Genomic DNA, 28,000 nt, shown 5'->3' with positions numbered 1-28,000 from the left:
GTGGCCGTGGGCCGCTGAGTTCCGGTCGGGCCGCTGGCCGCAGCGAAACGGACGGCGAGGGGTAGTTGACACAGGGCGGGGGCGGACGCGGACGCCGACCCCTGGGCAGTGGTCGCGGGTCTCCGCCGCTGTCCCTCTCCGGGCTCGGGCGGGCCAGGGCGCGGCGCGGCCCCGGGGGTGGACAGCGCAGCCTGGGCTGCAGCCACCGTGGCCCCAGCGCCTCAGGTATGTTCAGGCCGAAGTCGGCCGTCGCGAGTGGGTGACTGTTCGGTTCCGAGGGCGCCCGGCTGTCCCGGGCAATGGCGGTGGGAGCTGCGGCCTCCCACTGCCCCGAGGCGCAGACGGACGCTTTGCGCACCTGCGGCCTCTGGAAGCCCCTCCTTGTGCGACTGCCCGCCCCTTAGTGAAAATCCTGCAGGTGTTAATGTCGCTGGAAGTGCTGGAAACATGTCAAAGCGAAACAAGGGAACAGAAGCAAATATAGAGTTAGGAACGCGGGTGGATGCAACTTCGGAATGCAAAGGAAAAACCAGGAGCCCTGGTGGAAGTGCCTGCCTCTGATGGCGGGTTTAAGGCGGGTTGCCTGTTCAGATTTTCTGCATTGGTGTCCGTAACTTCATAATCAGAAAAATAAAAAAGAAAGACAGTGGTTGCAGTGTAGTTCCACTTGAAAGAGAAATAAAAAAGCATACAGTATACAAATGGAGGGATTATGTAACAGCCCTTAAGATAGCCTCGTGGATTTCAGTGTTTTCCTGAAAGCGTGTGGGAGTAATTTAGGGAGAGGTTCGGTCTTTTTCATATTTTTGAGAGGTTGTGTAGAGAAGGTGTGCATGGAAATGGGAGTTCCGTGGCTGAAGTCAAGGGGAATGGGTTCTTGCGTTATCTTCTCACTTGCCAGACTCACCAAATCTCCCTTTTGGGTTCACAGCCAGGATGTAAGTGGAGCTGGGTTGAAGGCAGGTTTGCTTGGTATCAGAACATCTCTGTTGTACCTCGTATGTGAGCCTTGTGCCCTCTCACCTCTGTTGACCAGGCTGTGTTAGATAGTAGGAAACAGGAATCTGGGTGCTACAGACAGTAGTGATTTTTGAGGGGAATCATGGGATGTGTGCTGGGACCTTGACTGGTGTGGTGAGGTGTGCTGTTCCTGTGCCTCCATGTCCTCACTAAGACATTCTGGTGCAGATGCCCCACCAGCATGGCCCAGAGGTGGTATGAATGATTAGGAAATAAGAAATTGGCCCTGTCTGGACATTATAAATGCTTTGGAGACTGACACCTGATAGGCTGAGTGGTCTGGGGTCCACATAGAGATATCCTCCATATGTTTATATCTTTTACCTGTGAATGCCTTTGGTCCCCTTAAAGGTAGAACTTTCTCCATAGTTGAGTTCTGAAGGTTTGTACTTCTTATTAAAGAGTTGATAATCCTAGTTCAGTGTTCTTTCAGGTTTACTGGATTAATCAAATGCTTTCCTTACAGCTCTACTATGAACAACTGGCTGTTGAGGGAGGGGGTTGTACCTAACATTTCTACCGTTCTAACACATCTTCCCCTCCTGTTCCCTCTTCCCCATGCACACAGGGTACATAACTCTAGTATGATAGATTCGGAGATTCTGCCTACTTTTTAACCATGAAGGAGACAGACCGGGAGGCTGTTGCAACAGCAGTCCAGAGGGTTGCTGGGATGCTTCAGCGTCCGGACCAACTGGATAAAGTGGAGCAGTATCGCAGAAGAGAGGCCCGGAAAAAGGCTTCAGTGGAGGCCAGATTGAAGGTACAAGGCCAGAGAGGCCACAAGCACCTGCTGCACCCTCAGGCAGGATAGGGCCATTTATCTGGAGTTTTAGGTCCTTGCTTAGCTTCATTATTGTAATTTTCCTAAATGAGACATAGCGATCTGGAAAGAGACAGAGTGGAGCATGACCTTTACTTAGCACATTCCTTCCAACAGTATATTACCAATCAGTAGATTTATAAACAAGATTATGGGAATATTGAAAACACCAAGGGAACAACCTTTAACAGTTATTCTTTTTTCTTAAAAGCTCTTGTACAGAGTGCTTCCCAAGAATATTTTGTTTATATAACTTCAGCACACATTGTGTAGCAGGCTGACTGTGTGCCAGGTATTCTGCTGGCCCTGGTGTGGGAGGGGGGAGGAGAGTTAGACACATTTATTAAGAGTGTGTGAGAGTGGGGCAAGAGTGAAAATCATTCTTTTCAAGGTATTTTATGGTTTGGATTGGCTTTCAGCTTAATTCATATGGAAAGGAGGTGAGGTTTCATTAAAATATGCACATTCAGTATAGTTATGAAAATGTTAAAACCCTGGACTGCTATGGTTGACAGGCAGCAGAACTGTCTTTGATGAAAGTTAATTCTCACACTGATACAGCAGTGAGATCACCTCTCCACTAGAAAATACTAGCATCCAGGTAAGGTAATGGCAGCCTTGATGAGACAGGATGAGGCCATTCATTTGTACTAAGGAGGCATCCCAAAACCCATGGATGGATTTGAAACAGCAGTTTTGTATTAATTTTAAAATGAGTGTAGACCTGCTGCATTTTTAGTCAGAATGTTAATCTGCTCTGGAAACTTGTGGAATTAACTGAGGATCATCAGTAGTGACTTAGAAACCTTGTGTGGTCTGTTACAATCATTAGTAATTATTTCTAAATGCAACTTAAGACTCCTGGGTTAAAGGTGTTCTTGGCCTCTTTTATGCTACCCATCCACCTGCTGTTGCTTTGTCATGCCCTCTCCCTTCTGACTATACAGTTCCCTGGGTGGCATTCCTCTGGGGCTGGAGAGTGAGCCCAAACCTTATGTGTACCAGCTCTGCTCAGTGCAGCTGGCTGTCCTTGAGCGGAGTCTGGTTTGGGCTGAATGGCAGGAGACCCCTCATCCCTAAAGCTGATGAGCAAGTCCTGACAGTTTTCTGTACTGAGATAAGGCCTGTTAGGAAACTGAGAGGCACCTGGGAGATTATGGAAGGGGTCCTTCTAAAGATACCATTTAAGGGATGGCCATGGGACCTGAGGTGCAGCCACAGGGGCATCCATTCTCTTTAGTAGGAGGGGCTGGATGAGGAGTGTTGTGAGGTTTTCTGAAAAAGCTTTAAAAGACATTGTTTTTTCCAAGGCAGCAGTGAAAAAGAAAAAGTTCCCTTGGGAATCAGTTAGGTTCTTGTTGAGTTTTATTCTCTTTTCTCTGGTATTGACTGTTCCCTGCTACTACAATGGCATTTCTGCACTTGAGCCTCCTGGGAAGATTTGTTTGTAGTGCCCAGCACTGTTCACTGTCTCCCCCAGGCAGCTATCCAGTCACAGTTAGATGGGGTGCGCACAGGCCTGAGCCAACTCCACAATGCATTGAACGACGTGAAGGACATCCAGCGGTCCCTGGCCGATGTCAGCAAGGACTGGAGACAGGGTATCAACACTATTGAGAGCCTCAAGAATGTGAAGGATGCCGTAGTGCGGCACAGCCAGCTTGCTGCTGCTGTGGAGAACCTCAAGAACATTTTCTCAGGTAGCTGGGCTGACATTGGGGCCGGTGGGTGCCACGAGCATTATGGTTCAGAGTGCCACCAGTGCTCATGCCCATGGCTCTTACCTGGTTTTCCTTGCTCTGTGGGTGATGCAGAGGCAGTCTAGCTTCTGTGCAGTATGTTTTGTAGACCTGTCTCAGAGTGGGCAGTAGATGTGATTCCTGCTTGCACCATTACTTAGTGTTTTGAACACGGATGGAAATGATCAACTGAGCAAGTAAGAGCCAATAGTTCTGTGCTTTTTAGGACAGAGGCACAGAAGTGGGTGACTGAACCAGCGCTGTGTGAGCTGCGTTCCCTCAGTGGTGGTAGTTAGATCAGTAGACCAGCTAGGACTTTGCTAGATGCAGAAGAATAAAAATGCACCACACCCTTAAAAGGAGCTTATGGTTTTCTAGAGAAGCTGTCCTTTGAAAGGACAGAGGGAGTAGTCCCCAGAGGAAGAGGTGATTAAGGAGAGCAGCAGTTCCCAGGAGGAGGAAGAGAGTGCACAGGCCAGGGGCCTGGAGGTCAGGGGTGGGGCACGCTTAGGAGTCTCAGTCTTAGTTGGAACCAGACCTTGTGGAGGCTGCGTGTAAGATGCTCTAGAAACATGGTAGGCATAGTGGGGGCTTGGGGACGAGTAGTTTCTGTTGTGCTAAGAGCTGAAATTCACCAGAATTAACTGCAATTTACTGTCAGCGCCTTCCCTTGCAAGTTGCATGCCCTCCATGCTAGAATAGTTACATCAGACAGATTCTCTCAGTGCATTTGTTGTCCAGATAGGGAGGAGACAGATTCCTGGTGCTTCCTCCTCTGCTATCTTCCCAGAAGCCTGCACAGCCTTATGTGGTTTTTTACAGTGCCATTTGTGTCTTTTTCCCTAGTGCCTGAGATTGTGAGGGAAACCCAGGACCTCATAGAGCAAGGGGAGCTCCTGCAGGCCCACCGGAAACTAATGGACTTGGAGTGCTCCCGGGATGGGCTGATGTATGAGCAGTACCGTATGGACAGTGGGAACACTCGTGACATGACCCTCATCCACAGCTACTTTGGGAGCACACAGGGGCTCTCTGACGAGCTGGCCAAGCAGCTGTGGATGGTGCTGCAGAGGTCGCTGGTCACCGTCCGCCGTGACCCCACCTTGCTGGTGTCAGTTGTGAGGATCATTGAAAGAGAAGAAAAGATTGACAGGCGCATACTTGACCGAAAAAAGCAGACTAGCTTTGTTCCTCCGGGGAGGCCCAAGAATTGGAAGGAGAAGATGTTTGCCATCTTGGACAGAACCGTAATTACCAGAATTGAGGGCACACAGGCAGACACCAGGGAATCCGACAAGATGTGGCTCGTTCGCCACCTAGAAATCATAAGGAAGTACGTCCTAGATGACCTCATCGTTACCAAAAACCTGATGGTTCAGTGTTTTCCTCCTCATTATGAGATTTTCAGAAATCTCTTGCGCATGTACCACCAGGCCCTGACCACACGAATGCAGGAGCTTGCATCAGAAGACCTAGAAGCAAATGAGATTGTGAGCCTGTTGACTTGGGTCTTAAACACTTACACGAGGTAACACTAACTTTGTCTTGTGTTTTCTTTTACATAGAAACTGTATAAAAACATACTGACTGGCTCTGAACAGCTACTGTTGTTTTACTCCAGTCAGGTGCTCGGCACCCACAGGCATTATTTTCTGGTTGATAAAGTTGTCTTTCTAGTCCACCAGTGGGGGCTTGTCGGTGAGGTCAGGGCGCAGCCTCTGGTTGTTTGAGTGCTCTTATGTTTGGGTGGTGCCTCTGCTCCTGATATCCAGTCCATATTGAGCAGTTCAGGTTGGACTTTCCTATGGTACTAAGTGTTCACTATGTACTAACCTGCTTTCTCCTTGAGGTGACACTGTGCAGGTGGTTTCACCTCCATGGACAGGTGAGGACACTTGGGCCCAAGAGGTCCTTCAGAGTCACATGGTTGGTGAGGAGACACCAACTAACTCTTTCCCCAGGTTTGGTTTCTTCTTCTCACCGGTATATTGGGAAAATCAGTTATCCATTTCACATTTCAGCCTTGGGGCTTTGTCACTTCACGAAAGTGACATGAGCCAATTCATTCATGTATTAGTTTAAGGTAGGGTTTGGAAAACGAGGCAATGGTGGGGAATTCTGAAATTCTTTAAAATCAGCTAGCTGAAAGGAAAACACATTTTAATCTTGTATGGTTTTGTGAATAGAAAACTATTAAGTACTGTTGGAATTTATTTATTTATTTATTTTTTCTATCTTGCTACTATTGTTTTAGCAGTAAGGTTCTGGGATTTTTTTGTTTGTGTCTTGTTTTTTTTAATCCTCACCAGAGGATATTTTTTCCATTGCTTCTCAGAGAGAGTGGAAGGGAAAGAGAAACATCAATGTGAGGGAGAAACATCAATTGGTTGCCTCCTGCATGCACCCCAACCGGGGCTGGGGATAGAGCCTGCAACCGAGGTATGTGCCCTTGACCAGAATCTACCAGAGACCCTTCAGTCCGTGGGCTGATGCTCTAACCACTGAGCAAAAGTCGCCAGGGCTGTTTTTAGTAACTGCTTATAGTAGAGAATGAGTACATTTCAATGCAGAAAAATATAAAGAGAGAGGAAATATCTTTTTAATCATTATCCTTGGGGCTGCAGCTTTGTTACTTCCTGTGTGCTGCCTTCACACAGCCTGGGAGTCCACAGCTGCCACGATTGCCAGTCATCTCCATGCAGCCTTGGCTACGTGTATTACCTGTGAGGAAGGCACCGTAATGATTATCTTCCTTTCGTACATGAGGGAACTGAGGCATAGGGAGTAATGTGCCCAATTCACATGGCCGGGAAGTGGAGTGGGGAGCAGGATTAAAATTTGGATCCTGGGCCCTTGCCTGTGCTCCAGCCACCTCACCATGGAGTGTGCATTTGTGTGGCATGCCCATTTTTGTGTGTTGACTTTGTTTTTTACTCACTACGTAAGCACTTTTTGTCCTTGGGAACTCTTGGGCAGCTTCCTATTGTCATCCTGTTCTGTCATATTGAACTTTACCGTGGAAAGAATTGAACTGCTTTCATACTGCAGACATTTTCATGCTGAATTAAGGTTTCTGGGGGTGAAAATAATGTGGGTTAAGTAAATAGTCTTTTAACATTGACATAATTTTATGAATTGCTTTTTTTAGTTAAGAAGACCTTGGATTTTTTATAGAGTGGACTAGTGCCATTTAAATACACATTTAGTGACTGCAGCATAAGGCATATGAATTTTCTGAGCAGTTGAACCTAACCACATACACAGGTATTAACTGTTTTTTAGGAAAATTTTTTTCTGAAACTTAGTCCACATCCCTGCCTTTTTTTTCTTTTATTTTTTTTAATCCTCACCAGAGGATATTTTTCCCATTGATTTTTCAGAGAGAGTGGAAGGAGGAGAGAGAGAAACATCGATGTGAGAGAGACACATTGATTGGTTGCCTCCCTCATGCACCCCGACCAGGGGCCGGGAGTGAACCCACAGCCCAGGGACGTACTCTTGACCAGGAATTGAACCCGAGACCCTGCAGTCTGCAGGCTGACGCTCTAACCACTAAGCCAAACCAGCCAGGACCACATCCCTGCCTTCTTAGACACCTTGCTGACTAGTCATGAGTATACATGTGTTTCCGTGTCCGAATGTTGCTGACCAGTCATGAGATAACTCGTGTCTGCACTTATATTCATTTAAGTAATTTTAAAACACTTTGCTGACCAAAGTAGCCAGTTGCATGGGCGAGTTCTGACTCGAAATAGCTGGTCAGCAAAGTGCTAAACATGGTAGACTGGATTCAGTGACATTTTCTTTGCTGACTTGAGTTTCATTAGGGATGTCATGTGTTCTCTGCATTAGAGCTTATTCTCCAGTTTCATAGGATGCATCTTTTCAGCACCTTCTGTTTGACCCTGGTCTTCCATGGGAGGCTTTGTGGATGGAACAAACAGATCTCACCCTCACAGGGCTTCTTTCCTAAGTGAGCCTCCAGTATCCTGTGACATGGGCACAGGGGCTCCTTGGCCAGTACTCTTCCCAAGGCCCCACCTCCCCTTTTGACTGCCTTGAGGGTGGTTTGGGTATATGTGTGTGAAAACAAATAGCAAAACTTGAGAATTTTCTGTTTTCCTGGTTCTTAATCTTTCTCATTCCTGGGTTTTCCTGTAGCACAGAGATGATGGGAAATGTGGAGCTGGCCCCAGAAGTGGATGTCAGCACCCTGGAGCCTTTGCTTTCTCCAAATGTGATCTCTGAGCTGTTGGACACATACATGTCAACTCTCACTGTGAGTAGAGCAGTGTGTTGTTCTAAAACAGTCTGTATCTACTGCCCAGACATTGCACGGGGTCTTTGCGTGTCAGCCTGGAACAAATGCTTGTGAGCAAAAGCATGGGTGAGACCCTGCCTTGACGTTGGTCTCCTAAGGATGTGCAGACTCTGTTTGTGGCAAATTGGGTCTTGAAATGTACATTTGCCAGTTAGAGGAGGAGAGTGGCCCAATCTTTAGCCCTGGATCTGGAGATTGTCTGGGGTGTACATTCCACAGGTATGAAAACCATCTCTGGTTGGAGGAGTGAGCCTGTCCTGTCCCTAGTAGGCTGGCAAGACCCCAGGACATCCTGATGATGTGTGGTGGCACCTACCAGCTTGGGAGCATTGAGCCTGGGAGTGAGAAGGTGGCAGTTAGGGCACCAAATGCTGCCCAGTGACCCCCAGGTGGTCTCAGAGTAAGATGAGGTGGTCAGGGTCTGCTTCCTGGGATGGTTTACCTGCTCACCACACAGTGTTCTGACATGTGGAGGCCCATGCCTGGAAAGCAGGGAGGGGCTCTGTGCACGGAGCTGGTGATGGAGCTGGTGTCTGGTCTTCCACGGACAGGTCTGCCTTGATCTTTTGTGTACTTCTGACAAACTGGCCTGTCCTCCTAAAGGTTAAGTCAGTGGAGGCTGGCAGTGACACTACCACTGTGGAGCTGGCTCTTGGGATGGCTTTTGTGGCATTCTGTTGTTTGGGAGCAGGAAGTCTTAGGGTGCTGTGTTTGGTTTCTGTAGCTGCACCACTATATCCTTGGCTCAGAGAGCCTGTTTTTTTCTCCCTTCCTCTGATGCTAAACTTCCTTAGTCAAACATCATTGCCTGGCTGCGGAAAGCTCTAGAAACAGACAAGAAAGACTGGATAAAAGAGACTGAACCTGAAGCTGACCAAGATGGGTACTACCAGACGACACTCCCGGCTATTGTCTTCCAGGTACCATCTGCAGATTCTGAGGTTCATTTCTGGGTAATTAATAGAGCCTATGGGTTTTACAAATGAACACAAAGTCCCTCATTTCATAGTGAAGATAGAACCCTGTGTAGTTCCTCAAGCTGAAGAAACTGAGGGTTGTATCTGCCAAGTAGTTCTGCCCAGGGTCATTTTAGTTTTCCTAATCCTTTTTTACTTGAAATAAAACTGAATTCTTTGTTATTTGTGTGTAACACTCAGATTTGAGTTTGTTAGGTTAGAGTTTCCTGATATTGTAAATCGCCAAGATATAGCTTCATAAATGCTACAAAATTGAGGCTAACCTGATGGATTTGGGGAAGAGTCCTTTAGATTTTAACGATAATCATGCATTTTTATAGTTAGTTTACTTTTTAATGCCCAGTTGCCTGCTGGTGTCCCCCTGTGTTGTCCTCTTTTTCTCTTGCCTGTGGAATCTTTTCCCTTTGAGTGAGTTACTGACAGTAGGAGAGCTGAATCCTATGGAATATTTGTATGCCGCTCTGCTGACAGAACTGCAACTCTTGCCAGCAGAAGTGAGTGCTGATGGTGTTTTTCTTTAGGTGATACCATTAGGTAGCCACAGGTTGGTCCTCACCCTTTATTTTGAAAAGTCTGACATCATGATAAACCATTTATGACAAGGACCTGGGGTGAACTCTGCCTGCTGGCCCTTCTCTGTCTTTCCAAGTCCAGTTCCCCTCAGCTCCAACATACGTCCTAATTCTTCTTAAGAAATACACATAACTGCCTCGCCGGGCGTGGCTCAGCGGTTGAGCATTGACCTAGGATCCAGGAGATGACGGTTCAATTCCCAGTCAGGGCACATGCCTGGGTTGTGGGCTCGATCCCCAGTGTGGGGCATGCAGGAGGCAGCCGATCAATGACTCTCTCATCATTGATGTTTCTATCTCTCCCTCTCCCTTCCTCTCTCTCTGAAATCAATAAAGATGTATTTTTTAAAAAAGAAATACACATCACTGATCACAGCACAGCCCCTGGCCCACATACCACCGTGTCTCTGGACCCCCCATCTCCCTGTCAGCTTTCCCCTTCAAGGGGACTTGCCTGTTTGCAGGTAATTAGGAAATTATTTACTTGTTTTTATACCCGGTGAAAAAGTTGTTTGTTTAACTAACTTTATTTTCACATGGTTTCACTTTTTCCCCCGAATTTGGATTGTTCTAACTACCAGTTAGCAGATGGGAATTTTATATAATGGGAAACCTGTGCTGTTGTGAGTTTATGTCAAAATTCATACGTTCTCCAATTTTTAGATGTTTGAACAGAATCTTCAAGTTGCTGCTCAGATAAGTGAAGATTTGAAAACAAAGGTACTAGTTTTGTGTCTTCAGCAAATGAATTCTTTCTTAAGTAGGTATGTATTTTTGCCAGTGTACTATTTTAGAAAGTAGATGTTTTTAAAAATTAAAAGCAAAAATGTGTTGATCTTGATATGTCAGATATTAAAAAAGAACTTAAGCCTGTGTTGACTGTAGTCACCTTCTTTTTTTATTTAGAAAGGCAACCTTTTTTTGTTACCCCCTGTTGAAGGTATTTCAGCAGCCCCTAAGAACCCAGAGCTGATCTGTGATGTCCCCAGCAGTGTAGTCAGTATGTCACAGGACTGGAGTTAGAACTTCTCTTGAGATTCTTTTCCTTCCTATAGTCTGAATTTCTGGGGTGAGGAGGACAGCTCCAGGTGCAGTGGTCACTCTGAATTCCCACCACTGGGAGGTACCCTCAGCGAAGCCAGCCCTGGATTGGGGGGGGGGCTTCAGAGGGACTGTGTCCAGGACACCTCCCTCCCTTTGAATTGTTCATGAAGCAGATTTTCAAAGCTGTGCAGAAGGAGAAAGAATGACGTAAATAACTGTTTACCTGTCATCCAGGTTCAAAAGCTCTCCCTTTAAAGCCACCCCTTGCTTCATCTGTCTCTCTCCCTCCTCCCCTCCCTCCCTTTGTTGAAATGCGCACATTGTCCTATAGAGTGACCAGCGTCCTCCAGCCTGGGTCTCAGGTTGCTGTCTGCCCACAAACCATAGGTTGTTTCTAAAGGCTTGTAGGACTCCCCTTCTTTACTTAGTGTTCAGCAAGAACCCTGCATAGATAGTGTGTGCGCTCCACATAGCAGCACATCAGGAGATGCGTGTCCCTCCATCCTGCTCTGGTGGCTCGATGCCAACAACCAGGCCCCTCAGAGTCCCCATCGGCTGTCCATCTGGGGAACATGGCCTGAGTTAGTCATTTTGTTAGAGGAATGAGGTGGGATTCTTCTGTAAAGAGGAAGTCTTTTTCACCTGCCTCAGTGGTTTGATTACCTGAACCATACTTTGGACAGAAAGGTAGAATAAATACTGAATAATTTCCTTTTAATTGCCACCTTTCAGTTTGGGCCTTTCTTAAGATCTGTAGCACGTTGTACTGTTCTATTCCCATACATGTTTGAGAATCTCCATAATAAGTTCAAAAATAAAGCATGTAGCCATCTCAGTTGTTTGTTTTTGTGACATCTAAAGAGTCTAATTTATTTTTAATTTGATTTCTTCATGGAGAGTTTCAGAAAGGGACATTTTATCTAACACTCGGTAGTGTTCCCGTTGTATAAGTTTCTAGGCGAATTATGTCAGATAAAATAATTCTTTTCCAATTACTCATAATATTTCAGAATATTTGTATAATCTGAATGCTGAATCCTATTTCAAAGGATTGATATGAAATTAATTTTTAATAATTTATTTTAAATGACCAACTTTTCTGTTCAATTAGTATAGAGCATCCAAAACAAAAATTTTTTTAAAGACTCATCTGGTCAAGTGTTAGTCATGTGAAACATCTATTTAGGTGTGATGTCAGCATGGTGTTTGAAACACCTGCCAGTTATCCTCTGATAGTGTGTGATGTGGGTTGTGTGTCCTCAGATACAAAGATGAAGCCCAGTTGTATAAAGAGGAGCACCTGAGAAACCGGCAGTACCCACACTGCTATGTCCAGTACATGATTGCCATCATCAACAACTGCCAGACCTTCAAGTAAGTGACCGTTAGGGAAGAAGATAGGCATGTGAGGACACACAGCCATCTCACTGAGCCTCAACTGTTCCCTTGCAGAGAATCTGTAGTCAGTTTAAAGAGGAAGTATTTAAAAAATGAAGTGGAAGAAGGTGTGTCTCTGAGCCAACCAAACATGGATGGGATTCTGGATGCCATCGCAAAAGAGGGCTGCAGCAGCCTGCTGGAGGAGGTCTTCCTGGACCTGGAGGTAGGGCACTCTGACTGCACTCAAGCTGCGTGTGCACTTGCCTTCATCCTTAGTCACAGTTAAAGCGCCGTGGTTTTTCTGTGACACGGTGTGCTCTGTCTGGTGTAGGCCCAAGTTTTGGTCCTTCTGCTACACAACTGAATAGACACTCCCAATAAATATCGTGGCCTACAAACTAAAATCAAGTATATCATAAGAAGACTGTTATATTCATTAGCAGAGTCTTGATGCCAGACCAAACTGAGATCATGTGCATGGTACGCACACGTTACATAGACAAGTCTCGGTTTTGAATAAAGATACAGAACAAAGTCATTAACAAAATGCATTTAGCTTCATATCAAAGGCGTAATACACCACGAGCAAGTAAGGTTTATTTCACAAATACAAAGATGGTTCAGATTATATGGGTGTATTGGCAGAAACCAGAATATGTTTAAAAAAATAAAACCATTGTCATAGGTCCCTTGGAAAGGAGCTCCTGGGATGATTGGTGGGATAACTTCATGATTCTGTAACTTTCTCGAAAATGGTTTAGAAAACAAATGAAATGTGTGAATTTGAAATTATTTCAGAATATGAAAAACAATATAATCAAAAAGTAAATAAAGGACATCAAAAACCACTTCACAGTAAAAGGATCACAAATATCCTAAATATGAAACAAAATGCCCAGTCTTACTGATCTTCAAAGAAATGTAAATTTAAAAAATATTACTTGTTTATCAAGATGACAAGGATTGCAGACATTGATACCACTTGGTGTTGTTAAGGGCATGAGCAAAGGCAGTCTTTTTTTTTTTTTAAATCCTCACCAAAGGATATGTTTGTTGATTTTAAAGAGGAAGGGAGAAAGAGAGAAACATAGATGTGACAGAAACATTGGTTGCCTCCATTATGCTCCTGGACCGGGGATCGAACCAGCAACCTAGGTGTGTGCCCTGACTGGGAATTGAACCCACAACCTTTATGGTGCATGGGATGATGCTCCAACCAACTGAGCCACCCTACTGGCGCCACGGGGCAGTCTCGTGTTCTGTGTAGAATGTGAGGTGTGCAGTTTTTGGAGGACAGTTTGGAAACAATGTTTTAGTTTCCATACTTTTTAAGCAATTCTACTTTTAAGAGTTTTACCTGCAGAAGTGTACAAATTTACTGCAGCATTATTTAATTGCAAAATGTGAAAAATGCTAAATGTCTATCAGAATTGGGTAAATAAATTACAGAGTATTTGTATAATATATACAGGGTGGGGCAAAAGTAGATTTATAGTAGTTTGTATGAAGAATAATAGAATAATAATAATACAAGAATAAACTATAACGTACTCACAACTGTTAACCTGCTTTTACCCAAACCTGTACATGTAGTCATTAAAGGTGAAATGTGTACACACAGATATCTGCATACCTCACAGGTGTGTGTGGTCTGAGTCCTTTGAGGTTAAAGTACATACTTGCAGGTCACGCATCCATAGTGCTTGTGATTACCAGGTGCTCTCATATCAGCACATCAGTGCCTCCTTCCTGATGTACGTGACTTAGGGACAGTATCAAGGTGATGTTTTCTGTCATTTGTGCTTTTTAGCTACAACTCAGTGAGCTGATGACAAGAAAGTGGCTGTTGGGATCGAATGCTGTAGACATCATCTGTGTCACTGTAGAAGACTATTTCAATGATTTTGCAAAAATTAAAAAGCCGTATAAAAAGGTAAGAGTGTGGGGCACAGTCATGTAATCTGAGCTCACCTGCATGCTGGAGCCCATGTGGCATTTTGTGTAGAATTCAGTGTCAAATTAGTTCTGTGAGTGAACATTCACAGATGGTTTTATTAACCTACGGCAGGTAGGAGACATCAGTGTCTAAAGATATGATAAAGTTGGTGTTGGAACCTGTGAGTGAAGATTTAGACCATTCATCTGACTTGACTGTCTCCTCCTGACACCCCACTAAACCCACACTGACACACAGCCACAGACCTGGAACCCTGCGGGTGGTGGGGGTAGTAGCTGTCACTCTGATGAGAAGACGGAGAAAGGGCAGTCCCCTGTCCAGATCCCCATCAGGTCACATTGACTGCCTGCCCTTCTCTACTCTGCAGGGGCCCCGTGAGAACAGGGAGCTCCTGTGTTAACTCGCTGTCTGAGTCTCCTCCAGGCCTTAACCATAAGACACCACCATGTCCTCATCCAGGGCTTGGGCATTTTTCTTGTACTTGGCCTTGTGTAATTTTTGCTGTTGTTGCTATTAAAAGCATTACTTTGTAAAATGAGGCTTTCTAAAACTTTTTGTTTCTAGAAATTAAGTGGTTTTGATATGTTGACTTCATATCTGCACACTGTAAAACTTCTAATTGTTCCTAGGATTTGTCTCCACATATTTTCATGTCTCTATGCAGTCACATGTTTTACCTGTGAACAGTGACATTGTGTGTTTTCTTTTCTGGTCCTTATAGTTTTTGTGTCTTCTCCATGTCTTGCTGCACTGGACATGCAGCCCGGGTCATCGGTGTCTAATTACTAATTTTAAAGGAAATTCTTCTGCCATTAAAAGTGGTATTTGCAGGGAGACCCAGGTGTTCTAAGTCCACCTGACTCATGGGTCCCTTCACAGCTGTTAGGAGCCTCTGGTGCTTAGAGGTCGGTGGGACCAGCTGTGGTCAATTTTGAATTTCTTGTTTCTTGCACAGTTTTTATTTCTTTAAACATGTGTGTTGATTTAACAGTTGATGTCTGGGAGTCCTGAGGCCAGGAGCTCATTGTCTCTGTGGACTCCCAGTCTTGGTGGCTTATCTCCTGGTGTGGTTGGAGCTCATGCCTAAACTGAGAACGTCTGCTCTCCTGAGAGCCTGGGCTGTTGGAGTGGCACACAGTCCTTTGACCCTGGTCTCGGCGGTGGCCCCATGTTGGTGCTTGGTGCCATCTTGCTTGTCTTCTTTGGGGCCCTTGGGGTCCCCCTCCCTTTGGCACAGGATGTGGAGCATCCAGCCTCCCCATGTAGATACAGCTTCTGTTTGGTGTGGGGCTGTGATGCCGCATATCACATCACTGCAGTTTTATTTACATATTTGCGGGATGACTGCCTGGTGCTCAGGTGCTACTGGGGGTGGGCTCCTGTGGGAACCAGCATCTACATTGTGTCTGCATATATTGTGGAGATCCGTGGCCTTCTCTGAAACTTCCTCAAATGGATCGATTCGGGGTTCCTCCTTCCTCTGAAGCTCTCACAATTTCCACAGACTGGTCATTAAACAGCCTCCTGTGGACAAGGCACAATGTGTGTGCTTTGTGTACATCTATCCTGTGGAGCCTGTCTTTCTGTGAGAGCTGGAGGTGGGGCCTGGCCTGGGGTTCCCAGTTTCCCCACTGACCCCACACTCTGCTCTGGGGGTGAAGTGCTCTGAGACTCATGCAGGATGGAGCAGCTAGAGGAGTTGACTGGAGTCACCCAGAGGGGTGGGTGTGGGGCCCTGTGAAGGGCTCTGCGGAAAGCAGGTGCTGTGCTGGAGCAGCTGGCAGGAAGCTTTCCTGCAGTGACGTCTTTTGCTAAAAGGACATGTCACGTGAGGCTGCAGGCAGGCGTCATTTGGGGACCTTTAGTCTGTTTGCTTTCTGGAGGGACCATCAGCATCTGAGGCACAAGGTCAGCTCCGTGGGCGCTCACCTGCATGGCTCCTGCCTGTGCTGTGCCCTACCTGTATAATTCCCTCTCACCTTTGGGTTTTAGGGAAACAGTGAATACTGCTATAATTTTCTAAAGTAAAATTTATAATTAAAAGTCACAGAGGTGCTTATTTACTTAATATATTCACTCTGAAGTTCTGCTGTTTGTATTGACGGGAAATGGGAAGGAATTGTGCTGTGTTCACATATTGACCTAAATTTCAAGTGGAGCCCATGTGTTGGCTGAGCTGACATGCCTCTGCTTCCCAGCGGATGACAGCTGAGGCACACCGACGCGTGGTGGTGGAGTACCTGCGCGCCGTCATGCAGAAGCGCATCTCCTTCCGTGGCCCCGAGGAGCGCAAGGAGGGTGCCGAGAGGATGGTCCGGGAGGCCGAGCAGCTGCGCTTCCTGTTCCGCAAGCTGGCATCTGTGAGTGCCACTGCCTCCTTCCCTTTACTGTCACTAACAAGTATCGCTGTGGCTTTTTTTTGTTTCAACCCCTGGGAGTTTTAGGGCAGTTGATTAGGATCAGTCACATCAGGAACCAAGTAACCGGTTGATTCTTGTTTCCTTTGTAAACAGGAGGATCTGCGTGCAGATCTGTCTCACCTGTGGTTGGGGCACATGCACTCAGGGCAGTAGCTTCTAGACTCTTCTGGTAGCACCATGTAGCCAGACTTCAACTTTGAGACACAGTGCTCACATATCCCCTTCCTCATGAGGGACTGAGCTGATTTCATGACCCACCCAGACCCCCAACCCCGTCTCTGTGCTGTGTGCTCCCATGGGAATGGGTCACTTTTGGGAACTGGTCTTGGTGTTTACATGAGAGGAGGGAGCGGGCTGGCCAGCCAGGCATCCTTAGCCAGAGAGAGGGTTTGACAGACTCCAGCTTGCATCTGGCTTAGAAGCATGGGGGTACTGCGCGCTGCTCATGGCCTCCATGCTCACTTCTAGGGATTTGGCGAAGACGCAGATGGGTACTGTGATACCATCATCGCTGTTGCAGAAGTGATTAAGCTGACAGACCCTTCCCTGCTCTACCTGGAAGTCTCGACTCTGGTCAGCAAATACCCAGACATCAGGTAACGACCTCCTAACTCAGCTAGAACTCGGGGAACAGAGCAGCAGGATCGTTCCCGGGGTCCTGGGCTTTAGGTTTAACCCCCAGGGATGACAGTGCAGTAGGTCAGGGCTCCCTCAAGGACAAGCTGTGCAGACCACAGTTGCAGGCAGAGTGGGTTTCTGAGAATGATAACGGATATGCCTGCATCTCATATGCCCTCCTGCCAGCCCTGCTATGGTTCATGTACCTCCCAGTGGTCAATGCGAGTGGGGCCGGGCGGAGGCTTGATATTGGTGGGAAGGTGGCTGAACAGAGTGGTTTTAGGAAGCTTATATGGTGCTTGTGGTGGATTCAGAGAAGGGAGCCTGCGTGCCATGCTTGGCCAGGACACCTTCCAGCCTTCATATGGAAGGGGCCTGTCTACAGTGCTGTCTACAGTGCTGGCTGCAGGCTCTCACCAGCCTCTCTGAACCCATCCAGGTCACCTCAGCGAGGTTTCTTTTTCTCCTGTTGTTCTGGGCTTGCTTTGAGCAAGAAGAACCAGTGTTCCTGTGCTCTCCAGGGTCCTCGTGCTCTAGTTAGTTCATTAAACAAAGATTTAAAAAAGCAACCTTTAAAAAATTTTGCAATTGTAGGTTAAAAAAAAGACCACATTAGAATATGAAAATTTGGGCTTCTCTCCCTCTGGTATGCCAAAGGAGACGTGCCTCTCATCTGCAGCTGTTGACCTGGTTCTGGGGCCCTCAGTGTCTGCGGAGCTGCAGGCAGTGGGGGAGGGGGACTTGATGCATCCCCCACAAACCCCTGTCTTCCCCCCCTTTCCCAGGGATGACCACATTGGTGCGCTGCTGGCTTTGCGAGGGGATGCCAGCCGGGACATGAAGCAGACCATCATTGAGACACTGGAGCAGGGCCCCACGCAAGCGAATCCAAACTATGTGCCCATCTTCAGGGAAATCATAGTTCCCAGTCTGAACGTGGCCAAGCTCCTCAAGTAAACTTTCAGTTTCTGACCTAAACGTGGTCCCATGATCTTTACCCTGTGTGACACATCCAGTGACTCATGGTGCCGAGCGCAAGGCTGCCTGACAGACCAATGCTCTGGTGTCATGTTCTGTCCCTCTCATCTTGCTGTGGACAAGCTTTGTGAGCAGGGTACTGGTTGACTGTTTTGTTCACCTCTCGATCCTACTCCCTTCTGTAGTGTCAGCACTTCTGATGCTGTTCAATAAAAGGAAACGCTGTGGGGAAATGAGAGTTTTCCAACTGTTTCTTAATAGCAGTGACTGCAAGGGTCTCAGGGCATCTGAAGGCCACCCTCGCCTTCACCTGCCTGGACGATCCCACTGGTGTCCCTCCTGCCCGCTGCTCCGCACCTGCAGAGGCAGCAGCCCTGGGTGTTTCAGATTTATAGTCCCTGCTTATTTCTGACACAGCGTCCCTGAGACCCTCTTTCTTTCCTTCAGCGATCTCTCCATGGCTGCCTTCATACCAGGCTCATGGAAAGGTCAGTGAGCCCCTGTGTGTGCCTCCCCAAACCTTCCTCACCCCACCATCCCAGTGAGCGAGATTTCTTGGGTGGACTGTGCTTGGGTTTAGCTGCGCAGTGCTGACTAAAATAGGAAGTGGAGGCGTTTGCCTGTTCCTCTGTCACAGGTCCCTTCTACCTTTGATTCAGGGTCCCAGGTACTGGCCAGTTCAGGCTGGAGGTTGTCCCTCAGGGAGGCGCCTGTGCTGCTCCCTCCCTGCAGGACAGCTCGTATGGTGTCGGACTGCCTTGAACGTCCCAGTGTGTCTGACAGGCTTATTTCCTCTTAAGACATGTCCCAGTCACAAAGTTGATACTGTGCTTTCATCCTCACGAGACATGAAAAACTCACAAATAGGACTCTTTCTTGAAGGAATCAAAACTGAAGTGGAATTAGGTAACTAAACATTAAATCTAGTTCTTATAAGTATTACTGACTCAGAAGAGAGATAATCTTCCCAAAGACAGCTAATGTGCAGTCTCTATATTCATATTAATCTAGTTCCCTACTTAAGACATGCTTTAAACAGCATCTAACAATGCTCAAAAATATTTTTAAGTTAAATTGTTCCACATTAATTATTGCTCCTTATAATAATAAAAATACATATTTTATTTTCACTCCAAGTGACTTCTGGAATAAATCCAGGGCTGCCTAGAGAATAAGACCCCAGTGGCGTACGTTCTGACTGGTGTCCTGCTCTGCTTATGTGATGGTCACTGGCTATGTCCACTTCCAGGACACCTGCAGTAACAGCTGAGCATTGGCTGCCCAAGCCGAAGGCACAGTCCAAACAGTGGGTACATGTGATTATGGGGACAGGATATTGGCTAGGATGTGTTGGGCAACATGGGGGTGCCCATGGAGGAGGGCCATGTCCTGGTGGGTGGGCAGTGGGTGTTCACACCAACACCCAGGGGAGGGTCATCTCCAGACCACCTGGCGAGAGGTGAGCAGCAAGACCAATACCTGCCTCCCACACGCTGCCAAGTGCCCTTGATTTAACAGGACAGCCTGCAGCCTATACCAGGAGCCGGTTTCATCCCATCTTCTTAGGCCACTCACTGTCTACTCACTGAGTCTTGGGGTCATTCTTCGTAAAAAAAAACCTTACTGTTCCAGAGAAAGAACATCTTCAGGAAATTTCCTTGACTCATTTTATTTGGTGGGTTTTCAGAGAGTGGGAAAGAAAGGGCTCCTGAATATCTAACTGATGAGAGTCATGTAGCTCTTGCCAGTCAGCCTTACCTGATATACGGTCCCCTCGTATCTTCTAACATACCATCCAGGCTGCTGGGATGAGAACACCCAAGACACAGGGCCTGAGAGCATGGGAGTTTCTATCCAGAAGAAACCAGTCATGCCTGATGGGTAATACCATGGCTGTTTGGCCTCGCCCTTCTGTGCAGGGCATGCCTTGGCTAGGATGGCACCAGACACCAGTTGCCAGTTGGGTGCAGACATGGGACACAGAGCAAGGAGAGGCCAGAAAATGGCTCCTTCTGTTAGCCAACAGGTAGGTGGGGCCCTTACCTGATGTTACTGTGTGCTTACAAGGTGATACCAGGTAAAGACAAGCCTTATCTCTGCCGTGCAGAGACCCTCCTTGTGCACATAGGCTCTGGACCCAGCTCTTGTTTTAGCCCCAGGCTCACCCCCCCCCCTTGATGTTTCAGGTGCTTCATTCTCCCACTTAGGCTGGGTGGGCGCTGCTCCCATCCTTCCTGGGCCCTGTCCTCTCTGTGCTGTGATGAGTCTAAGCGAGAGAGTGGTGGTGTCCACCTGTCTCTGCTGGGGAGGAACCAGTTTCCAGGGCCCAGGCTATGCCCACAGCTGTGTGTCCAGTGACCTCGTACCAGCCAGTAGGGCCCTCCTCATTCTCTCTCTCTCTCTCTCTCTGTCTCTCTCTCTCTCTCTCTCTCTCTCTCTCTCTCTCTCTCTCTCTCTCTCTCTCTCTCTCTCTCTCTCTCTCTCTCTGTCTCTCTCTCTCGTACACACACACACACACACACACACACGCGCGCGCGCGCGCGTCAACATTAACTCTAGCACCAGAACAATGTATGCCTTCAGGAGACTGCTCCTTATGTTCTCCTTGATGTGATTTCTCACTGAAATCATTTTTGCACCATGCCTTGAAATGTTTTTAATAGATTTGATCAGGCAGTATGGCAGGGTCTATGATGGGCCCCCTGCCCAGACACTGCCAACAGCACATTGGGGGACACTTTAAGGCACATTGATTGTGGTTAGGGTTACACAAAGTTTGACTAAGATCGTTTTCACAAAATTAAATTCACAATTTCACCACTCATAACTTACAATACATTTCAATTCCAGTTTCATTGAAATTCTTGCTTTAAAAATCTCCTTTCTCAATGGATCAATAGTACACAATATGCGAGCAGTGTGACAAAATTTTCAAGATACAGAAGTGAGAAACAGTGACTTCTAAATTTGTGTGCTTTATAGTCTACCACAAAGTAGGCCAAAGTTCAGTATTAAATAAATAGGAATTCTTTCCTAATAAAAAAATTTTACAACATTTTCCTAAGGAAATACATTCATAAGATATTGTTTACATTCTGTTTTACAGTGACAAGAACAGCTAGGATTCTCATTTATGAAATGTATCCACAGTACTAGGGTTTATAACACTGTGTTGACAGAGTTGTCTCTTGATCACTGAAATGTGCAGTTTTGGGTTCTGTGAGGTTTCATGTCTGGAACTTTGGTTCCATTATGGCTGTGCTTAGACTGTGCAGTTCAACAAACAGAAAATCTGCCCACCCACCGCAGAAACACAGGGCTGAAGGGTTTGTCCAGGAGAGATTTGTCAAATGGATTCACCACCTGGCAGTTTAGTGTGTCGAGTGGGTCAAGTAAGGTATCCAGGAACTGCCCTTGAGCTGCTTCACCCAACTCAGCCTCTGGCCCTGCAGCTGGAAATTGGATGAGTCCTGTGGTCCAGGGGAGTTGTTAAGGCAGCTGGAGATGCCAGACTGGCTGGGCTCAGCGCCTGCTGGCCTAGGATCACTAATAGGCAGGTTTTGTTGTGCAGATCATGGCTGGGTTTTGTGCTCTCAGAGTTGATTAAAATGGTTGCAAAGTGTGGGAAACAACTACTGAAAACCACCGTCACTTCTTTATCTGTGATGGCTGAGCTAATGATTCAATTCAAATAATGAGCAGCTCTGCTCCTCTTAGGATAAAGAGCCTTCTCTGTATTGGTGAACAAACACCACACTGAATGTTCCTTTTGCTGTTGGTTTTTTTTCTCAACAGCAAAGCAATAATCAGTAAATTGTAGAGACTTTCCCATCAGGGACTCAATGTGCACCATGAAAACACTACGAACTGCTAGTAATCCTGACCTGTGATGGCTGTGAGAATTTGAGCACAGCATGAAGCCGCCTTTCCTGAGCAGAGCTGAGTGGCTTTAGAAAAGCCTCTAGGAGTGTCCTGAAGTCCACTGTCCCTTTAATCCTTCACTACCTTGTCTTCATGCAAAACACTACCTCTGAGTAATGGATGGGCAAATGAGGGCCAACTCAGGGGCCCCTTTCCTGGCTCACTGCTCCCCCCAGACAGCCAGGCAGTAATCTCCTTTTAGAGGCCTGGCAGGGTAGAGGATTGCGAGGGGATCTCTAAGGCCATGTCCCTGAAACCTCAGAGGGGATGAAGGTCTGTGCTACAACAGCCTCAAGGAGTCCCAGGAGGGCCTGAGCATCCTTCCAAGTCCCCTTAGCTCTCCATGAAACAGCAGCTCCCAAGGGCAGGGCTTCCACCAGCTTCCCCCTGCTGTGGCTACGAGGGGCCAGACCAACCACCTGGCCCAGGTCCACTTAAGGACTGGCTGTAATTCTGAACAAAAGATGCTTGCTAATGAAGACCCCACTCGACTTAGCTGGAGCTGTGTGGGTGCACCCATGGGGCCAGTGCAACCTCTGCCTCAGCCTGGGCTATCTGCCAGTGTCAGGTGGGGCAACTCAGGCCAGAGAGCAGGTGTTTGGGCATGGGGCAGCACCTGGTACCCAGAAGCTGCCACACTGAGACCCAGGCAGGACAAGTGCTGGGTTCTGGAAGTCTCAACACAAAAAGGATGAACAAACAGATGTTTCTGCAATTGTACCCACTCCATAAGGTGACAGGTGATTCACAGAACTGGTAAGTGGTCATGATATCACACAGGGCCTAGCACAACGACAACCTCAACCACTTGGCCTGTGAATTGCTCCTGAAGTCAGGGCCTCTGACCTCCTAGGGCCCTGAGAGAGGCCAGCCTGGGCCTGGAATCAGGTTGGTATTATGGGCAAATCTCATTTTGCATGAGTCTCAGTTTCCCTGGCAGTGCTGATGAGAGAATGGACACAAAGTGGCAAGAGCTCAAACACGGAGCCTGGCCTCTGGGGTTCCAGTCCCTGAGTCAGGGGTGACAACGGGAATAGTAACAAGTGCCAGCTCAGTTCAAAACCAGGACAGGTGTGCAGAAAGACCCACGAGGCAGTCTCGTACAAGGGCACCTGCCAAGACCTCCCAGAAGCTGGAGGCTTGGCCACTGTCCACTTTCTGCCCCACAGGGTCTCCTCTCCAGGTGGCGCCGAGGAATTTCAAGGTTCAGTCCTTGCAGACATTTGGTCCCCCTGCTGCCGATCCCACACGCATACTTCGGTTGGGGGCGGAGGGGGGTCGCCCAAGGAAGACTCCGGGTGGATAAGGCCAGGGGAAGACTCCCGGGGTCAAGGCCATGGAGAGGACACCAGGGCGGTCGCAGCAATCACAGGGGTGTCTCCTCCTGCTCCAGCTCGTGCGGCGGCGTGTGGCACGATGGCTGCAGCGACGCAAGCTTGAGCAGCGCGGGGCGGCGCGCCCGGGGCCGCTGGAAGGAGCGCCGGCTGTGCACGCGGCGCGCAGCTGCGGACCGCGCGTGTGCCCCAGGCAGCCCGCGGCGCTCCAGCCAGGCTCCCGGTGCAAAATCCGCGTCTGCCGCAGACCCCGCCTTCGAGATAGGCCCCGCCCCCAGCTCCTCGGCGGGCTGCGAGGGGGGCGCTGGGTTCTGGGCAGTGGGAGGGGCGGGGGGCGTGGTGAGAGGGGGCGAAGCGAGCAGGCGCGTGGGCTTCTCGGTGACCGGCAGAACCTCGCGTGGGGATGTGCGTCCGATCAGCGGCACGTCAGAGCTCGTGTTACCTGCGGGAGAAACCAGCGTGAGCGCGGGGCACCTGGGGGCACAGGAGGGCCCCCACAGACCCATCTTTGGGTCCACCTCCACCACCTGCAATGTTCATGGACATTTGCAGGTCACACTCTGGCTGTGTGACTGCCAGGGTCCCCAGTGTCAGGATCAGCTGAGACCCTGACTGTGCAGACCCTCGCCAGGCGCCCACTCTGCCCACCGCTGTATAGCACCCAGCACTGAGACCCAAGGTGTTCAAGAAGACCCCAGGAAGGGGGAAGCCAGGATGCAGAAGGAGCAGAGAAGCCCTGTGGGGTCCTGCGCACAAGCTCTCTGCCAGGACCCGCAGTGGGTCTGTTCGCCACTCGCCCCTGTGCACCCTCACCTCTAGCCCCAGAAACGCCCGGGAGAAAGGCCAGCTTGTGTACCAAGAAACCACTTTGCTAGCCCAGCCAGCACGACTGCATCCCCTAGCTGGGCTGATACTCACCCCTCTCCAAGTGTCCACAGGAGAGAAAAACAGCTGTCACTGCTTCAGTGGAAAGAACGTGAAACCCCCATGAAAGAGTCTGCCCAACCTGTGCTGGGGGAAGTCTTGTTTTCCATCTCCTCCCACGTTCCCGCCAAACATAAGGCACACGTGAGATAAGCCCTTAAACCCTGCCCAAGGGGGCTGGACCCCCTTCCCTGCAGAAGGCAAAGTGGGGGCAGTGCCTTCTGGGACCCAGCAATAGCACCCCTGCAGCGCCTACTGAATGGGGACCTCGTCCTTCACCTGCTGTCCTTGCCCACCGTCCTCCTTGCTTCGCCCTGTCCTGATCCAGGAGGGCGCCCCCACCACAGTGCCTACAGCAAGGATGTGGGCACACCAGCCGCGCTCCTCTCTGTATGAGGGTAAAAGGGAACAGCTGCTTCTCTCCTGGGCTCACTTTTGTCATGTTGGTTTTTCCCAGGGCCCCAGGGCCTTCAGGGAGAAAAACAGATGCTCCCTGTGCACGCGGCACTTGAGCCCAGCGCATGCCCCGTCCCCTCTGAGCTTGTGATTTAGATCCATGGGCTGACCACACAGATTAAACACCCATCTCAGAGTAGTTAGTGATCAAAGGGGCAACCTAAGAGTAAATTCTAATCAATAAGCTGAATCATTCAAATCCTCAGACAGCTCTGGATCCCGACATCCCAGCTGGAGAAGCAGAGACTCGGATGGTCTCCTAAGCAGTGTTTGGCTAGAACAAGAGGCTTGTAGAACAGGCTTAGCAAGAGGAAGAGCAGCGGCTAGAGAAAGTCTGCAGAGTTTCAGGTCCAGGGCCAAGAGAGAGGCAGATGCCTGGGGAGAGGAGCTGAGGAAAAAGCAGGCATTAGGGGCTCGGGAAGGGCGAGGAGCCAGTTACATGTGCGTGGACTCAGGCATAGTGGTGTGGGGCTGCTCCTTGGGGCCCTCAGCCAGCAGGATGGAGTCCACGGACTTGTTGCTGAGGCGGAAGGGAGCCAGGCGGTGGAAGTTGTCAGGAGAGTGGGGGATCTGCATACGGGCCCTCTGGGAGGGCACTACTGTCTCCCCAGGAGACAGCCAGGGTGGCACCCTGGACAGGATGCTCAGGTCCTCATCCGGGGAGAACACAGGGTTGTCAATTCCTAGGAGAAAGGGCAGTGGCTGATCAGCTTCCCAAGTTACCCAGATGGCAGGAGGGAGGGTGCTGCCCAGGGGTCTGACATCAGCACATCCTGCTGCCATCACCTGGAGGTAACCTGGAAGGTCAGGGTCATGTGCTTTTGGGGTTTCAGGTCCTCCACCCCATGATCTCCCCACATCATAGGCAGGATCATGACAGCTCCCTTATCCCAGAGCAGAGACCCCCAGCCTGCCACGTGCAGTTGCACAGCCACAGTCCTACTGTCCTACTGCCCCTGTCCAATCACTGAGTTCACTTCTGAGGCAGCAGAGGGCCACCCCTATCCCCTCACCTGAGGGGGAGTCTGTTGCTATATCCCTTGTGACATTCGCCAGGAACTCGATCCCCCCACTCATCTCCTCAGCATCGTAGTTGGGAGTCTCTTCCTGGTCTGAAAGTTCCAAATCTGGTGGCAAAGAAAGGGCAGCACAAGGGAAACAGGCTGGAAACACAAATGACCCAATGCTCCTAGAGTACCCTGAGAGTTGTCATTACTGCCACTCCTACAAGCAGGGTAGCAGCCTGCAGAGGAGGGTCCTGGGTGCTGCGTGAAGGATCTCCCTCCAAGGACAGCCCTCTGCACCCTGCCTGGCCCCCTGCGCACGTCCCCAAGGTCCTGCTGACAAGCATTTCTGCCATGGCTCCCATCCGTACCTTTTTCCTTAATGGTGAAATTGTGCATGGGGCTCTCCATTGGCAGTTTCCCATTAGGAATACTGCTGTTTCTCTGAAAAACAGAACAAAACCCCTTACAGGTAAGGGTGCAACGGCCACGGGGACCCTGACTGCAGATTGTCCCCAGGAGACCCCACTGGCCTACAGCCCAGGGCCCTCCCTGCCCAGCCCTGTCCCTGAAAGGGGTGCCTTGGCTGTTCCGTCTCTGATCAGCATGGTCCCACGGTGGCCTCAACGCCACGAGCCCCACTCGCGCGGCACCCCCGCCTCACCTGCCACCCCGCCCGGGCCCCGCCCGGCCCTCGCCCAGGCCCTCACCCGCTTCTGGGCGCGCTCTCGCTTGTACAGTTTGGCCGCCTTCTTGTTCTGGTGGATGCCCAGCTTGGTGGACTTGAAAGACTCCAGGCGCTTCCTCATGGTCCTGTGGAAGATCTCCTTATCCTGCTTCTCATCTTCCTCCAGGCTCAGCTCGTGCCGACTGTAGAGATGTTTGTACTGGGGAAGGCAGGGCGGTGACAGTCACAGTTAGGGCTGGTGGTGGCCCCAGGGCTGGAGGCACCCCGACCCCACCGCCCCAGGGCGGGCTCCCTGGGCTCCAGAGCCCCAGGCCCACCTGGCTGGTAGGCTGAGCCCTGGCCCTCCAGCCTGAGCGCTGTCTGCCCTAAGGGTGAGGCTCTCTCCCTTGTTTCAGGGAGAGGAGAGGGGGGCCGGTGTCCCCACCCAAGGCTCTCTCCCTGGGCAGGATCCCCCACTTGCTGGCAAGCGCACCTCCTGCCGGGGCTTGTACAGGTACTGCTGCAGCGTGTGGTGAGTGACCATGTCCTCCGTGTCGCGGATGCTCCTCCGCCTCTGCTCCAAGGACTGCATGTCCAAGCACACCGCACTGACATTTTCCCTCCTACATGGGACCACATGGAGTGTCGGAGAGTTCCGTGCTCTCCTGTGTCTGCCCCCATGCCCTCTGGCCTGGGCACCAACCCCTGCCAAAAGGGCTGATCCTGGGAGTCCTCGCCCTGGGGATTTTGGTCAGAATGACCCCTAGAAGGTCTCGTATTTAAGGTTGACCTAATCTGTGTGCAGTTCCCACAGCCCCTCTAAAGCCCCAGCTGTGAGCCCACCTGCGCGCCCATGCACCCACTGCCTCTCCCCAGCACCTGGACACTGACTGACAAGGCCAAGAACAGCCCTCTGTTGCCTACAAACCCCAGCCAAGCAGCTGGCCGGACAAAGGCAGGAGGCTCTGCCCCAAATCTGCTGCCTGGCTTTCCTTCCCTCCCTCTCTGCCAACACCAACATGTTGACTGGATAATAAAGGTGAATTTGTCTGTGCAGGCGGAATACCTGGCCCCCACCTGTTTCCATGCCCCTCCCCACACCCTGTGCCATCCCCCATGGTGTTCACGCTGGGAGCCTGCACTTGCCCCTTTTGTCCCAAGATGCCCACTGGCTGATGCCTGTCCAGAGGGGCCCCTGCTGTAGCTGTGATCAGGAAGGCCTGGGAACCTGGCCGGGGAATACACCCACTCCCGCCCACAGCAGCCTCCAGGGTCATGGTGCGAGGTGCCCTGGTGAGGGGTGGCTTCTCCCAGGGGGAAGCCTGGGTGAATTGGGGCACATACAGCAGGTAGGAGACGGAGGCCTCCACAGTGGAGGGGCGTGGTGTGTTGAAGTCCACGTTGACCATGTTGTCTGTGCTGGGGGAGCGAATGAAGGCCAGGGACCCACGGCGCTCTCCCTGCGAGAGGATATGCATGCATAATCCAGGACAGGGAACACCCCAGGCACTGGGACAGAGCCCAAGAAAGCCTGCAGCGCCTGATCATGTCACCTCTTAGCCTGGAGAGCTGAGATTTCAGAGGCCACAGCCAAGGCCTTGCTTGAGCTGAGTGGTTAGTCAGTCATTGTGTTAAGAGGAAAGTGAAGACACAATTGTGAGTAAAAGACACAGCACCTCAGTGTGCACCATGGGGAGTGTTGGGAAAGCATGACAGATCCCCATGGGATTAAAGAAGGTGACCTCTGTCCCCACTGGGGGTTCAAACCAGCTGTCTTTGTTTCTCCAAGAAGGGAACCCTCAGGAATTGAACCTTCAGATTGAGACCACACAGAGCAGAGCCCAA

General features: G+C 49.5%; 2 protein-coding genes across 3 annotated transcripts in view; one reads left to right on the top strand and one right to left on the bottom strand.

Annotated features, from left to right (window-relative positions):
* The first annotated feature begins 88 nt into the window (after positions 1-88).
* Positions 89-18,082, top strand: EXOC3 (exocyst complex component 3). 2 transcript variants are annotated; one of them, XM_016212280.2, is made up of 13 exons: positions 89-225; positions 1,589-1,783; positions 3,324-3,543; positions 4,429-5,110; positions 7,744-7,861; positions 8,698-8,823; positions 10,116-10,216; positions 11,760-11,870; positions 11,949-12,099; positions 13,687-13,809; positions 16,032-16,193; positions 16,722-16,849; positions 17,657-18,082. In XM_016212280.2, the coding sequence occupies exons 2-13, from the start codon at positions 1,640-1,642 to the stop codon at positions 17,826-17,828; spliced, it is 2,238 nt and encodes a 745-aa protein (XP_016067766.2). In that variant the 5' UTR covers positions 89-225; positions 1,589-1,639; the 3' UTR covers positions 17,829-18,082. The 2 variants fall into 2 exon arrangements, with proteins under 2 accessions (XP_016067766.2, XP_016067775.2); XM_016212289.2 differs by lacking the exon at positions 89-225 and having other exon boundaries at positions 1,242-1,783.
* Positions 18,083-24,919: 6,837 nt separating this feature from the next.
* SLC9A3 (solute carrier family 9 member A3) overlaps positions 24,920-28,000 on the bottom strand; it is a 41,085-nt gene continuing 38,004 nt past the window's right edge. The window contains exons 11-16 of the mRNA XM_016212512.2: positions 27,500-27,615; positions 26,649-26,778; positions 26,199-26,375; positions 25,860-25,932; positions 25,498-25,611; positions 24,920-25,167 (exon numbers count right to left, since the gene is read on the bottom strand). Of these exons, the coding sequence (XP_016067998.2) occupies positions 24,920-25,167; positions 25,498-25,611; positions 25,860-25,932; positions 26,199-26,375; positions 26,649-26,778; positions 27,500-27,615 (858 nt within the window). The remainder of the gene's footprint in view (positions 25,168-25,497; positions 25,612-25,859; positions 25,933-26,198; positions 26,376-26,648; positions 26,779-27,499; positions 27,616-28,000) is intronic.

This window comes from Miniopterus natalensis, chromosome 3 (genome assembly GCF_054644295.1).
Source record: "Miniopterus natalensis isolate mMinNat1 chromosome 3, mMinNat1.hap1, whole genome shotgun sequence".
In the NCBI taxonomy this organism is placed as follows: domain Eukaryota; kingdom Metazoa; phylum Chordata; class Mammalia; order Chiroptera; family Miniopteridae; genus Miniopterus; species Miniopterus natalensis.
This window is presented reverse-complemented; position numbering and strand designations above follow the sequence as displayed.